Here is a 15,669-nt window from a genome sequence, read left to right on the forward strand (position 1 = left end):
TACAGCAGAGGGTCATCCTTCCTAATGGTGGGGATCATACAGCAGGGACTCAGCCAGGTGGCCTCCAGGCTCCCAGACATAAAGGACAATGTGTAATAGAGAAAAAGCAAGGTAACTGAGAGGGCCCACCTTCTTCCTGGAGATGTATCTGGTGAACGAGGGGGAGGCCAGGATGATGCCTGCTTTCCACCTCAAGTCCTGGATAGGTGCTGCGGGAAATACAGACATGCTTTGCAAATACCCCTGCCTTTAAGGGAGCTCACAGAGTGGGGCGTTTCACGAGTCTCATGAATCATGTAGGATATGCTATGATATAAACCCTTTACCATATTCCACTTTAATGTGTGTTGTACAGATTCAATCCAATACTTACTCTTGGGTTGTATTAAAAAAAACACCACTTTAGCTTGCCTTAAACTTTGATTAAAGGACCCCTAGAAAGACACATTCTTTTCATGCATTCCGCAGATATTTAGGAAGCATCTACTTTGTCCCAGGTCCCTTGTTAGGATCAAGCATTAAAAGATAGTATTTCTGATAATGAAGGAAATAGAAGCTATGCAGAAGTTTTACTTGACTTAATAATCATCTTACAGCAGGGTAGAAGACAGACTATCTCTTGAGCTCTCAGTGGACTCAGCCTAGAAAAGAGAAAGCAAGACTGAGAGAGTGTAAGCAAATGCCCTGGGGCCAGGCAGCTGGTGGGAGGCAGTGCCAGGGTTCAGGCACTCCCTTGTGTGAAGCGTCAGCCTGGACTGTTCCCAGCATTTAGCAGTCTGCATAGCTCTGGCATGTCCATCATCCATTTCATTTGCTCCTGTGGCCACCTTATGAAGAAGGAAGGGCAGGGATTCTTACTCATCCTTAGATATGCAAAAGGCAAGCTCAGAGAAGCCAAGTCATTTGTCCAAGGTCACACAGCTTGTTGGTGAGAAAGCCAGGTTGGGAAAGAGCATCTCTCTGGCTTCAGAGCCATGGCTGCTGCTTGCTGAGGCTTTATGAGCCAAACCCGGGGCTTTGGGCTGCGTGCGGTGGACAAGAAAATGCCCTCTGGCTCTCTAACCCAAAGAACACCGGCCCATTTGCTGTCCGTCTTCCCTCCTACTGCAGGGTGGCCTCATCGCTCTGCTGCTGCTGCTGCTGGTATTCACGGTGGCGCTGTATGCCCAGCGGCGCTGGCAGAAGCGTCGCCGCATCCCTCAGAAGAGCGCCAGCACGGAAGCCACGCACGAGATCCACTACATCCCGTCGGTGCTGCTGGGCCCCCAGGCCCGCGAAAGCTTCCGTTCCTCCCGGCTGCAGGCCCACAACTCCGTCATCGGCGTGCCCATCCGGGAGACCCCCATCCTGGATGACTATGACTATGAAGAGGAGGAGGACCCTCCCCGGCGGGCCAATCATGTCTCCCGCGAGGACGAGTTTGGCAGCCAGGTGACCCACACCCTGGACAGCCTGGGCCGGCCAGGGGAAGAGAAGGGGGACTTTGAGAAGAAAGGTGAGTCCTCCTTGTTGCATCCCACCTTCCAGGGGGCATTTTGGGGAGCTGGGAAGAGGCCTGGGAGCTGGGTGGTTGGGGGCACTGGCATTGTCTTCTGGGCTAAGCCATTTCCGATTGATGGCCAACCTCTGTTGGATTATCAGAGTTTGTCTTCTCTGGTTCTTCCACAGTGAAGGGGAGGGGGTAGGCAGTGGCAGTGTTACTGGAATTGGAGTTTTGAGGAGCATCAGAAGATATATAGTCCAACATCTCTCAGGTATCTCTTGATTACTTCCTCTGTTGGCCTTCTCCCTGCTTAGGAGAAAGCTCATCTCATTTCCAGACTCTATAATTAGAAAATGTTTTCTTATCATGAGTTGAAATGTGTGTTCCTGGCCTCCATGTCCACAAAGAAAATAAATCTTATCTTCCCTCTCTGAGGCATCTCTTGAGAAATTTGAAAACAGGGAAAAAACCAAAAAAAGGCTCCCTGTAACTTCTGGAAATCAACCTCAATACACAATCCCAGTGTCTTCAGCTCCTCTCAGGTGATGTAGTTTTCAGACATTTTATCATTTTGGATAGTGCCCTCTAGATGCAGATTATAATTTTGGATTTCCTGGGGGTAGCACCAGAACCAACACTCCTCTTCCGCAAGGTGGGAATGCTCCCGGGCTGAGCAAAACAGGACTTCTGCCTCTCTCCCGCTAGTTCTCATGCTTCTGTTGATGCGGCTGTAGATCACGTTTCTATTTTACAGTTAGTCCTGGCTCACCCCGGAATGTTTGAAAACCTTTTGCTCTTTTTCATATATGCTGTTTCAAACACACCTTCATGAGGTCTGCTGGTGGACAATTCGTGATGTGGACGTACACCCAAGATGTCTTTCCACGTGTCTTTACTAAGTGTCTATGGCTCCAGCTGGTTTATAGACGGAATTTGGCTTTATCTTTAGGTAAATGCTATTGAGGCACTGCCCTGCCTTTTCTCCATATCATCTTCGGGATGCTGATGATAATGGGTGGGAGTTTTGGCCAGGAGATCCCAGTTCTGACACTGGCCCACTCCTCTTCGTGGGCTGAGAGGAACCCTCACTGCTTGGCCCAGCCCTGCAGCTCTGAACTCTACCTTCTTCTCCTCTGCTCCTAAGATCTTGCCTCTCAGATGCATCTTTTTATAAGTAACCCCCCCTCCCCTTACAGGCCTCTACCAAGCCCCAGATAGAGAACAGCAAACCTCTTCAAAGTGGGGAAAGGGGGTCGTGGAGGCAGGTCATTGACAATTATCTTGTTGGATCTCCTTTTCTTCCTCCCTCCCTCCCTCCCTCCCTTACTCCCTCCCTTCACCAAACCAGAAGGTCATACACAGTGGCCATGAAGAGTCTGCCCTCAGGAGGTAGAATGATACAGAAGTTAAGTCTTCCATTGAGCTCAACTAGCTCTGTGACCATGGACAAGTTGCAGGGGCCTCTCCCATTAAAGAGGTGGGACACTGTACCTTTCAGGGTGGTGAGGACACTTAAGGGAGAAGACACACCTGAAGGTTTGGTGAGTGGTCAGTGGTCAGCACACATTGCTGTTATTGCTGCTCATGCCATCAGTCTTCACAGTCATGCCACTATGCCGGCCACTAGGATAGGCACTGCAGTGGAGGTGAGGGAGGCAGAGCCTCTGTCCTTAACCTCGCCGTGTCCTCCTGGGAGAAAAATGGGGATGGGGGTGAGAAAGCTAATGCTGAGGCCCACGTGGCCCCAGGTCTCTGTCACACAGCGAGGACGTGGCAGAGCCGTGGTCAGAGCCCAGGTCCCTGGCAGCAAGCCTTGGCCGACCACCAGAACCTTTGCCGTAGACACCTGTCCTGCCCACCTAGCGTCATGGGACGGGCGGCCCACTGCACTGGGAGGTGGAGCTGTCCAGGTCCCGTGCACCTTAAAGAGAACACACACAGTCTTGTGAACCAGCTGCTGTGCATGTTAGCTGTGTGCAAACCCTCTCTGAGTTGCTCTCATGGTGCGTGTGTTTGTGTGTCGGGGGGGGGGGGTTTGCCTGACACTTACATGATGGAGACAGCACAGGGGACAGAATTGTGCTGGATCCAGGAGGTACACAAGACAAGCTGCCGAGCGGAAAGGGAGGCTGCTCTTGATCTCCTCTCTCCCCCACCCCATGCTCTTTCCCTCGTATTTTCTTTCGAGAAGAACTCTGTTCAGACAGTAACAAAGCCAGGCCCTTATTTTCTGAAATCTTAGCTCTAGTGTTGAGAAGCACAAAAGAGAGATCCAAAGAGAGTGAGTGGTGGGTGCTGAGGAGTAAGGCCCAGTCCTCCCTGCGGGGCAGCTGGGGAAGTGGAGGTGGGGGGAGTAGAGGTGAACGGACTTGACTGGAACCGGGCGCTGCAGTTCACCGCCGCAAGGCCTCGGGCCAAACTCTCAGCCACCCTGCAATCCATGCCCTCCTCTCACCTGTTTTCATCTGAGCAAAATTAGTTCGTCAAATATTCCTCTGGGTAGGCTTTACAATAAAGTACAATCTGAAATAAAGCAACACTTCATGCAATACTGAGTCCCAGCCACCATCAGGGCAGGACAGGAAGGGAGCAGGCGAGATGGAAGTAGAGGGCACACTTTCCCTGACTCCTGGTAGGACTCTGTTCACCCTAACCACTGGGACGTGGCTGCTGGTGGCTGTTCGTGCAGCATCATGGTCCCTGCATCCCTGGGCACCTTGTCCTCCTCGCCTGGACAGGAGAGGGACGATTGTGCGGCAGATTGCAGATCTAGCAGCGGCAGCTCAGACCACATTTGTGTATGTTGCCCCAGGTGGCCCTTGAGAGAGAACCAGGAAGCTGTCTCCTCCAGGGGAGGATCTGGGCACAGCCATGCATTTGGTCACGAGGGGCAGGCACTCAGAGGCTGGGCAGTCCATGCAGAAGTAACCCAGAGCCCTTGGACATTACCTTGCCCGGGCTAATCCCGCTTGTACATTCAAACTGCTCCGTCACACTCGAGCTCCGTCTACCTGCTTTCTGGAGAGTGGGAGGAGAAAGTTTCATTACCAAGCGACAACTCCTTGGGTTCCTGGATGCTAGGCAGGTTTGACATTCGGGTGATACACACCTGTGTGGTGGTACCTTCGTTAAATACTGAGGTTCTTCTGTGCCTGTTGGTAAATAGCTCACAGCCCTGGAAAATAACCCCTCCCCCCACAATGCCCTCCTGCTGCCTGCCAGTCCCAGCCCCTCCCCAAGGGCCCTCCTTAAGTGCCCACTGAGCAGGGCTGGGGTGGCATTAGAACACTGCTCCCGTGTCAGGGCTGGCACCCCATCCTGCTAGTCAGTGCCTGTGCTTTAGACGTTCTCAGGTGTGTGACGGTCACTCCTGATAGCACCTCAGAAGTGAGAATTTGATCACGTCAGGGTGTGAGTGCTCAGCACTGTGTTTGGTACATGACAGAAACCTGATACCTTTTAATTCCCATTTTTCTTATCCAGCTTTAAATGTATGTTTCCCTTCCCACAATATTATACATGGAATTGCAAGGAAATTAAAATAACAAATTTGTCACTTAAGGGATAGGGTAGGGGATTGCTGAATGGATATTGGGTTTCCTTAATTTTGTTTTATGATTGTGAAAGAAATGCATGCTCTTTGTAATAAAAGGAAGGGAGGGAAAGAGAAAAAGAGGGAGGGAGGGAGGGAGGGAGGGGAGAGAAGTGAGAGAAAGAAAGAAAAGAAAAAGACATGAAAGAAGAAAAGTCTGATGGTGTAAAGCAATAACTAAAAGTCCTACTTTGTCTCTATTCTATCCCATGGACAGGATCCAAAGGGTAATTCTTTAAAATAGTTTGACTTATGTTATTCTAGCATTTTCCAAAGTATGCAGATATACACTGATGGGGCCATCTCAGCCACATACACCATTCAAAAGCAGTTTGATCATTTGCCAAACAATGTAAGAAAAGCATCTTTCCATGCCGGCCCAGCACACCCATCTTACTCTCGTTGAAAGCTGTATAGGAGTCAGGAATATGACAAAAGGCACCAGCATTTACTTTACTACCTCCTGTTGGTGATCATTATCTCAATTTTTTGATAAACATTCTGTACCAATACACACACACACACACACACACACACACACACACACACACACACACGTATATATCTTGTAAAGTGTTAAGACTATTTCTGTAAGAAAAAATGCCTAAAAGCATAATCTCTGCATCAAAGGATGCACATTATACATTTTCGAGAACAAATTATACATTTTGCAGTTTTGCTAAGTACTGTCACATGTATTCATTTAAAAAATTGGTCTTATACTCTCCAGGGCAGCACACCGGTCTGCACAAACATCTACTATCACATCACATGGGCTAGGTGTATATTACCATGGACCTTCCTAGCCTTTATCTATTTACTTGGCACCATTTTATATGTGCGCTTTTCTCTCTTTTTTTTTCTAATTAACATAGCTCCACATTCTTCTCTTTGGGAAAAGTCTCATAGTCACCCCAAACTAGGATTCTTTTGCAGGGGAGGGCAGTGCAGGATAACTGCTTGCCTTTTTCTCCTACTTGTGTTCAGGACCTAGGGCGGAAGAAGGAAAGAAGTGTGGCCCCATATACCAGCAGAGCCCCCCAGTGACAAAGAAGGAGGGAGGGGTCATGTTCCCTCTGACATGGGGCCAGTCGCCTAAACATTAGTGTCACTCAGGATAACAGACCAGCACGTCTCAGGGTGAACAGGGCCTTGGTTGAGAGGATGGGGAGGAATGGATGTTTATTGAGTCCCTGTAAAACCAGAATGCTGTCCTATACATGGTCTCGTTGAGCCATTTGTAATTAACCCTGAGGGGCAGGTGGATGGAAGGTTGGCTGGGAAACCAGTGCTGTTGCTGCTGCGAATGAGGACAGCTGACCTCTGCTTAGCGATAACCGCTGTTCTGGGGACTTCCCAGGAATTATGCCACCTCCCAGTTACCCTACGAGTTATGTACTAATATCGCCTCCCCTCTGCAGAGCAGGAGACTGAAGCAAGGAAGGCTGAAGAGGCGTGTCTGAGGTCACACAGCTGGAAAGTGGCAGGGCCAGAGTAAACTCTGGCACGGAAGCCCTCAAGGCCAGGGCCAGAGCTGGGATGCAAACAGCCTGCACCACAGGGAATCTCATGATGCTTGGGAAGGCACCAAGCTCTTCAGTCCCAGGAATAGCTCAAGTGTAGCAACCACGAGCTTCCCACAAATCTGGGAAGAAAAGTAGGTAATTAACATCTGTTCTCCCAGGCAGGAAGCTCCCCCACACTGATGCTGAGCTCAGTTGGCAGAAGGGACTTTGCAACTGGGAGGTCCCAGTTTTTTGGAGAGTTTCAGTGGTCCCCACGGGTTCGGGGAACTCATGTTTGGTGTCAGGAAAGCACTCTAGGGTGACAGAGAGCCGAGGAGATGCCTGTTAACGCGCCCTCTCACAGCCCCTGGGAATGCCATGCAGATGTCATCCTTGTACAGCTCTTCTCAAATCCCAGGGCTCTTCTCAGTCAACGCTCCATTCCATGCCTTGTCTGGGCATCCAGGTGTCTTCACACAGAGGCTCCAGCCTAAGTTTGCAGCCTCCTCACCTTGCCCCTGCCCATAGCCCCTCTTCAAGCCACACCCGTCTTCCTGATGTCCCCACACACCGCATCCTCACACACCTTCTTGCTCATGTGTGTGTGTTTCCTCCTCCTCCATCCTACACACAGCGGCCACTGTTAGGACCCGCCGGGTTACAGAAGTCTCATGCCTAAAGTTTTCCCAGAATTCTCACTGCTCTTGACCCTCACTCTCCGTGCTCCAGCCAAATGGCCTTCTGTCTTTTTTATTTTGTTTTTAAACTTGCGGAGGTTCTTCCTCCACAGGCCCTTTGCATACGCCATGGTTATCTTTTCTCCGACAGAGTCTTTGTCCTTCCCCCATCTGTCCTGGCTGACTCCTCATTATTTTGGTCTTAACTCGAATTCTACCTCATCAGATAAAATCTTTTCTCTATGAATTCCCCTCTTCTGCCTTCCAGCCACTCTCCTGTTTGTTTCTGTAGTAGTTCCTTTTATTATTTGCATTTATTTATTTAGTATTTGAACCCTCTTACTAGACTCATAGCTCCATGCGATTGTGTACCGGGTCTCGTGGGTGTGTTCTGTGTCTAATACAGTGACAGGCACACACAGGTGTTGAAGTATGTCTTGGGTTATTAGGTGGAGGAATGGACAAATGGATGGGGAGTACATCCTTACCTTAGAGCCTCCCTCCAGGCTGGGGACCTCTGCATGGACTGTGTACCCTTTTCTGAGCCATGCAAACTTCATTTAGTATTTTCACATCAATGATCTGCTGAATTTTCCCATCCATCATGATTTCGAAATTATCAAAATTTTGAAATCATCTCAATACAACTTAAAAGTAATGGAACCATAATGTGAACCCAGCTTTGCCGGACTCCCAACCCCCAGCATGTTCTGAGGATAGCCTGTATTAATCCTGCCCATTTATTTGATCAGGGGAGGTAAAGCATACACTGAGACGCTAGCAGGCTAAGTCTTTTTTATAAAAAATGTTGAACAGCACCCCCCATGAGGAGTGTATTTTGCACAGCGGTCAGACATACGTGCACATGACTGTGTGTGCATGTCTCTAGATGGGTTTTGCAGAAGAATACTCACCCTTGCTGCACGTGACATGCTCTGACATTTTCTATTCTTTTGATGTCACCTTTTAAATGCTGGTGGCAGCCACTGAATTGATTGCACAGTTTATGAGTGGGTCGTAACCTGAATTTCAAAGACCTTTCGGGCCTCAGAGAGACAGTACTCTGCTGGGAGAGCTGCAGGGGGACAGGTCCTGGGTCACCGGGTCTGGGATGGGTCCTGCAGGTGCCCCTTGCCCAGAGACCTGAGGGTGTTGCAGACTGAGGGACAGAAGGTAAGGGGCAGATGGGGGAGCTGCAGTGGTGCCTGAGAAAGGCAAGGTGCACAGGACAGCACTGTGTCTCACCACACCCTCCCTGTGGCCCACCCATGGGAGCTTTTCACCCCACCCTCTGCCTACTGGTGCCATTATCGTCATACTTTCTGTGAAAAGGGGTCACCCTGCCCCCACAGGGGGCCCTCTGTGTCTCCTCTATCTTCTTTCCTTGGACATTTTTTCTCCTCCCCGCTACCTGCTCACCCCAACCCAAAGGTCTTCCCCTCTGCCCTCTGCTTGGGAAACACCCCCCATCCCTCAAGCTCCAGCTCAGCACCTCCCTGCTCCCACCTGTCCTGGAGGCCCGGATGGAGGCTCTCAATGAGCCCGGGAAACTCCACTGTCACAACAGTTCCTGTTTGGACAGAGCCTTGCGGGAGCTGCCGGAGCGCCTGGGGACAAGAGGAAGGCAGATGCACAAATCGTCTTCACGGGAGCAGGACTGCTTTAAACTCCTTCACACTCTGGGATTCCATGGAAGGCTTTCTCACTTTGGGATTTTGAAAGACAGGCTGTCCAGCATGAGAAGAAGAGTAGTTTGTGCATGGCTTTCCTACACCGAAGTGCCCTGATGTCCTAGTCCCTCTTCATGTTCAAAGCACTCTTTGAAGTCTGTGTTGGGCAACATCCCAGAGGCTGTTCGGTGCCTTCTCTCTCCTCTGCCCCTACATCTGCTGTTCCTACGGAGACGGGCTAACATTTTAGCCCTGCATCTTCTCTTTGGGTACACCTCACCCTCAGGAATCAGCCCTGTATCCACTATTCACTCGCTTATTTGCCAGATGTTTATGAGCACCTACTATGTGTAAGGCGCTGTGTTGAATGCAGAAGATACAGTTTAGACTCGCAGGCATCCTCAAACTACGGCCCGCGGGCCACATGCGGCTCGCCGAGGACATTTATCCGGCCCGCCGGGTGCCGCTGCCTGTCCTGATTAGCAGCTGACTCATCCCGGGCCCGCAGTGCACATAGGAATTTGTTCATAGTTTTTTTTTTAAACTATAGTCCGGCCCTCCAACGGTCTGAGGGACAGTGAACTGGCCCCCTGTTTAAAAAGTTTGAGGACCCCTGATTTAGAGGGCTATGAAACAGCAATAGCCTCTTTATTTTATTTATATCGCCCTTTAGCATGTATAGAATGGCTTCATAAACATTATTTGATAATCTCTGCATGCTGCTGACGCTGTTTGAGAGACGAAGAGTCTTACTTGGGCTCAGAGAAATCAAATTGCTCACCGCATGACACAGAGTGAGTGGGTTGGTGAGCCTCGACTTAAACCCTCATTTCCAGAGTGCGGTCCACGACTGGCTGTCTTGCTATGTTGTACTTATCCCTGCAGCAGCCTGATATCATTTGGCAAACAACAGGTCCCATCTACATTGCCCTCCCCCTCTTAATTTTAAAGAGCATAAACCCTTTGTCTTGGAAGTATTCAAACAAGACTGGAGAGCCATTTGTCCAGCATGCTGTATAACAGGGTTAGAGATTCCACACCGTCCAAGTAACGCCTTCTAAGTCTTAGTTTGTAAAGCTGGAACTTAATTTGTTTCTACTTCATTTTCTTCTTAATACTTCTTGGGAAACAAAGGGGGATAAAATCTGTGGTTGAAAAAGTAGGTTTCTTTAAACTAGCCAGCCTGGGAAGTATTCAGACTTGAGAAGTTTGTTTTGTTTTTTCTTTTTAACTCCAGCTGGCCACTGATGGAATGGTAGGAGGTTCATTTCCACCCCAATTAACCATACCACCTAGTGGAAGACCAGACCTTAACTTGTAGCAAAGCTTTTTGGCTTTGATTTCTGGGTCTTGGACAGGGGCTCTGGTGCCTAAACGCCTGGGCTTGGTGAAGTGGGCAGGGCGGCAGGGGGTGGGGGGAGGGAGCGGGGGAGTGGCAGAGCTTCCACAGACAGGATCTAGGCTTTCCAGCCAGCCAGCCTCTGAGCCAGCGGCACGCTCTCTAAAATAAGATACAGACAGAGATCTGTCACGGGATCACAAGCAGGAATGTCACCAAAGCTGTCACTTCCCAGCATTAATTGCCAGGATAGCAAAGCAAAGGGACAGTCTCTGAACATGTGCTTTCCCCTCCCCTCTCAAGATCCTCTCCTTATCTCCCCTCTCACTGCACCCACAGAGCCCCTTCCTCTCCAGCTCCAGGGACCACCAGGGAATTCTGATTTGATTAGACTGAGCCAGGCAAGGCGGCCTCCACACAGTGATAGGTGACGGTGAAGGAGGTTCGGAACAATTTCCCAGCAGTCAGGGACCTGGACCTCCGTCCCAGCCTCCCTGCCAGTGGCTGGAAACCACCCTGTGGGGCCTGACTGGCACCGGGCGGATCCCTGTGGGAGGCATGAGCTGAGCTGCCAGGATTCTGGGTGCCAGTCAGGCCCCACAGGGTGGTTTCCAGCCACTGGCAGGGAGGCTGGGACGGAGGTCCAGGTCCCTGACTGCTGGGAAATTGTTCCGAACCTCCTTCACCGTCACCTATCACTGTGTGGAGGCCGCCTTGCCTGGCTCAGTCTAATCAAGTCAGAATTCCCCGGTGGTCCCTGGAGCTGGAGAGGAAGGGGCTCTGTGGGCGCAGTGAGAGGGGAGATAAGGAGAGGATCTTGAGAGGGGAGGGGAGAGCACATGTTCAGAGCAGCCGTTTCCATCCTGACCCACACATGGTCAGCCCTGGTTTTTCCTAATCCTTCTCCATTATAACAGTGTATGCTCATTGTAGACATCTTAAAATATTAAGTATACGTTTGTATCTTTCAGAATACCTCATTAAATAGCCACAGTAACTTTTTACCACTTTTTTGTCTTCTTTTACATATTGAAAGTGAAAGTATTTCAACATGTTTGTCATTCTTAACCTCCTCGTGGTTTATTTATTGGTGTACATTTCAGTTGCTCCTACCATCTTCCTTTTTTCCCCCTGCTATTTTGTTGTTATCAGCCACAAACATTTTTGGGCTAAAACTTGTGTGTGTGTGTGTGTGTGTGTGTGTGTGTGTGTTTTGTCATTCTGCATTATATTCTTGGGCTCTATTCCCAGGGGTGGAATTATGGGGTCAAATGGTCTGAATGTTTCTAAATTCTTGATATATGTTTAGCTCAACATCCCTGTGATGGGAAGCCTGGATATATGTTTGTTAAATAAGGAACTACTTTTCACTTATTTTTATACATTAATTTAATAAGCTTTAATCAAGTGTCAGGCACTATTTAGGGCACTGAGGATAAAGCAGTGAATAAAATATTTACAAGTCTATTTCTATTGAGTTTACTTGCCCGTGTGAAAAGACCATAAACAAATGAACAAGAAAAAAGTTTATAAAATATAAATATTTTATAGATATATATTATGAGAATAACATATATATATATATATATATATATATATATATATATATATATAAAACTATCTACACTAATAAAAGAGAAACATGCAAATTGACCATCACTCTGCTATACCCACCAGCCAATCAGGAGCAGCTATGCAAATTAACCCAACAAAGATGGCGGCAGCCACAGAGCTGGAGCGAGCAGGAGGCTTGGGTTGCCCCTGGTGATGGAGGAAGCCAAGCTTCCCGCCCGCCCTGGCTGGCCCTGGCCTCCGCTCAAGGCTACAAAGTTTCAATTATAGAAGATAAATAAATCCCAGATACCAGCTTCCAGATGGCCCTGGCCTCTGCTAATGGAGATGCTGAAAACAAAAAAAAAAAAAAGAAAAAAAGGAGGGGCTGGGAGCTTGGGTCACCTGGGGGGTTGGCCAGCCTGCAAACAGCCATCAGTCCCTCACCCAGGCTGGCCAGGCACCCCAGTGGTGACCCCCACCCTGAAGGGGCTGTGGCCAGCCCGCAAACAGCCATCAGCCCTTCACTCAGGCTGGCCAGACACCCCAGCAGGGACCCCCACCCTGAAGGGGGTGTGGCCAGCCTGAAAACAGCCCTCAGCCCCTCACCCAGGCTGGCCAGGCACCCCAGCGAAACCCCCCACCTTAAAGGTAATGTGGCCAGCCTGCAAACAGCCATCAGCCCCTCACCCAGGCTGGCCAGGCACCCCAGTGGGGCCCCCCACCCTGAAGGGGGTGTGGCCAGCCTGAAAACAGCCCTCAGCCCCTCACCCAGGCTGGCCACACCCCCATGTCCTGATCCCTGTAAATGGGCAGTTGAACATCCCTCAAGGGATCCCAGATTAGAGAGGGTGCAGGCTGGGCTGAGGGACACCCCGCCCCCTCCCCCCCTGCACGAATTTCGTGCACTGGGTCTCTACTATAATCTATAAGGTTGTATAGAGTTATATAGGTATAATATTAAATCATGAGACCTGCAGGGGGGGAAATAAAAGAAGAGATGAAATTAGGACCCGCAGGAAAGGCCTCACTGATGAGGTGATGTTTGCGGACCAGTCTACAGTAAATGAAACAATTAGCCATTTGGATATTTGAGGAAAGAGCTTTCCTGGCAGAGGGGACAGCAAGTGCAAAGGCCCTGGGCCATTGGTGTGCTGGGCACCTTTAAGGAACAGGAAGAGGCAGTCTGAGGAAGAAAGCAGTGGGATAAACTGAGTCACAGAGTCATTGAAAAGGTCACATAGGGCCTGGTAGGTAAGGACATTGGCTTTTCTGCGAGTGAGGTGAGAAACCATTGGAAAACAGGGAAGTATTTTTTTAAGGTGGTAATAAATAGGGCCAAATGAGAAGGAGGGTGTTAGGCCTGGGTTGACATTCAGAAGCGCCGAGGCTGGGGAAATCAGAGAATCGAGGCTGCACTCTGGAATCTGGCAGGTAGAATTCAGCCCCCAGCTGTGTGTTCTGCTTCCATTAAGAGCGCATTTTATATTTTCCAATAAAGTTGTCAATGTTTATAAACCGGGAAACTTCACATCCCAATCCACATTTGTCTCACTTGATTGCCGGAGGATCTGGAAACTCTCAGCACTTGGCAGGTCCTTAGGGTCGCACCTCCTTTGGGAGGGCTGCCGTCTGCATTTCATCACAGACCCCACCTGACACACTACCCTAACTTAAGTCCTCCCTGGTCCCTGCGGGCTCTTGAACTTCCCTTACCTGGGAGGAGTTGAGGGAACAGAGAAGCCCCTAGGAGCAATAACTTCACCTCCTCTTGTGTATCAAGATGGGCGGACATTAGGATCTCTAGGACCTTCCAGAACGCATGCCTGTCCACTCCCCATTGGCGCCAGGAAAAGGGATGCCCAGGTTGGTGGCAAAGGAAGGCGTCCTCTCTTCTTTCCACCTTCTTGAGTTTTGTGTCTCCAGCCAGAGAGAGGCAGCAGATCCGAGACCAGGGGACCTCTGAGAACGTGGGCGGCAGAGCAAAGTAGGGAAGAAGCCCAGCTCTCAAATCAGACACTCCAAGGTCAAGTCGCGCTTCTGCGGTTTACCAAGTGTGAAAACTGGAGCAAGTCACTGACCTTTCTGAGACGCAGTCTCTTCACCTCTAAAATGCACTTTGCAGGGTTCTTGCGAGAATCAAAGGAGATACGTCACATATTGAGTGCAGTGCTTTGACTTAATAAAGTAAAGCTCTTATTGTTATCTTGTCTGCAATGCTCACTGTACTCAGCAAATAGAGGCCCAGAGAGGGGAAAGGGTTTATCTGGGGTTGTAGGGCAAATTAATACTAGGTATCTGTGTGCATGAGGCGATGGAGGGGATGGAGAGGGGGGCTCTCATATAGACCGTTTTATTTTCCTTTTCAAAGGAGGAAACTGTATCATGAGAACTCAAGTAGCTTGCCCAGGACCGGGCACATGCTCTGTGTTAAGGCCAGGATTTGTACTTAGGGCTTCGTGATCTTGAAATGCTCACTCCTCACCAGTACCCTGTGGCCTTTCCTGTTAGAACACAGGGGCCAGGGCTGATCACAAAACAGTCCCAGGTGTGTGGAAGAGAGCCATTGTTAGCATGTAGCTCTGCTAAGTTCATGCATCGGTGTCTCCTCTCCCTTCCTGTCCCCATCAGGAATGACCTCTCTGTCTCCTGTGGCTTCTGTCTCGGACTATCTCCTTGTATTTCCTATTCCGACACCCCATGAGGAAATCTGTCCTATTCAATCCCGAATGCCCAAATGGGCCAGTCCTCACTGCAGGCCGCGCCATCCTCCACACGCCCCTCTGGGGCCATCCTCTGCTGCTCAGACCTGGAGCTCTGGTGCCATCCTCTTAGCCTTGATGGTGCAGCCTCAGAGAACTCAGCATGGCGCCCTCTGGGTGCCAAGGCAGCTACTGTCACTAACGCAGGCGTCTGTGGATACCGCACTCCCTCAAAGCATCACATCCTGTCCAGAGCCGTGGGGAGCCCGCCTTCTCTGAGCGGGTCTGGTGTGCCTGGCTTCAGAAGAGCCTGGTGGGTGAACAGCTCAGTTTAGCAAAGAGATAAATCAGGGAGTGACAGATCATTTTCCTAAATGGTTCTTCAGTTTACAGCAGCCCTCGCCACTGGATTCCTTTCAGTACCTAGCACCCCACCAGTGCATGTCAGGGAGGGTGGGGCTTAAGCAGCTGTTAACTTACAGAAAGGTTTAAACTGTAAAGTGATACTAGTCCAGGAAGCAAAGCAAAACCATGAGAGCAGGGCATTCTGGGAGCTGGCCAGCTATAGGATAATGGGTTTGGAATGGGGCAGATGTGGGTGTGGGTCCTGTACCCACATAGCACCAGCGATCTTGGATAAGTGAACTCATCTTTTTAAATCTCAGATTCCTCATCTACGAAACAGGTTTCACAGCAGTGTCAGAGTCCTGGGGTGGGGAGGGGACTGCACCAGAGCATCCTCTTGTACATACATGGGGAAACTGCGGCACAGCGCGCTGAAGTGGCTCTCTGGAGGTGGTGCATCTGGAATGGAAGGGTTGGGTCTGTCCAGCCCCACAGTGAGAATACCTGGGAGTGGACTCTGGTTTGCTTTCACAGGGAAGAGAGTGTCTGAGCAGAGAGGCGATGGAGATGGAGGATGGAGATGGAGGATGGGGATGGAGGATGGGGATGGAGGATGGGCACTCAGGAGGTGGTGGGGCAGCCTCACGGGCCCAGCTGAGTTGGACCTTCGCCATTCCAATTCCCCTGGGGTACAGGGTGAAGCTGGATTAACTTCAGAATGCCCGCATCCACGCTCCAGGGTTTAATTGACTCCTGTGTGCCTGGGTCATCCTTGGCCCGAGAGCTCGCTGCTCAGATCAGGGGG

The 15,669-nt window shown here is 50.1% G+C and overlaps 1 protein-coding gene across 3 annotated transcripts in view; it reads left to right on the plus strand.

The window, feature by feature from the left end:
* The window catches only part of ASTN2 (astrotactin 2), a 765,958-nt gene that overhangs the window by 168,708 nt on the left and 581,581 nt on the right, over positions 1-15,669 (plus strand). For all 3 annotated transcript variants that reach the window (XM_080667806.1, XM_080667807.1, XM_080667808.1), the window contains exon 3: positions 1,111-1,495. In XM_080667806.1, coding sequence (XP_080523932.1) covers positions 1,111-1,495 — 385 coding nt within the window. The remainder of the gene's footprint in view (positions 1-1,110; positions 1,496-15,669) is intronic.

This window comes from Plecotus auritus (assembly GCF_963455305.1).
Source record: "Plecotus auritus genome assembly, chromosome: 5".
Taxonomy (NCBI): Eukaryota; Metazoa; Chordata; class Mammalia; order Chiroptera; family Vespertilionidae; genus Plecotus; species Plecotus auritus.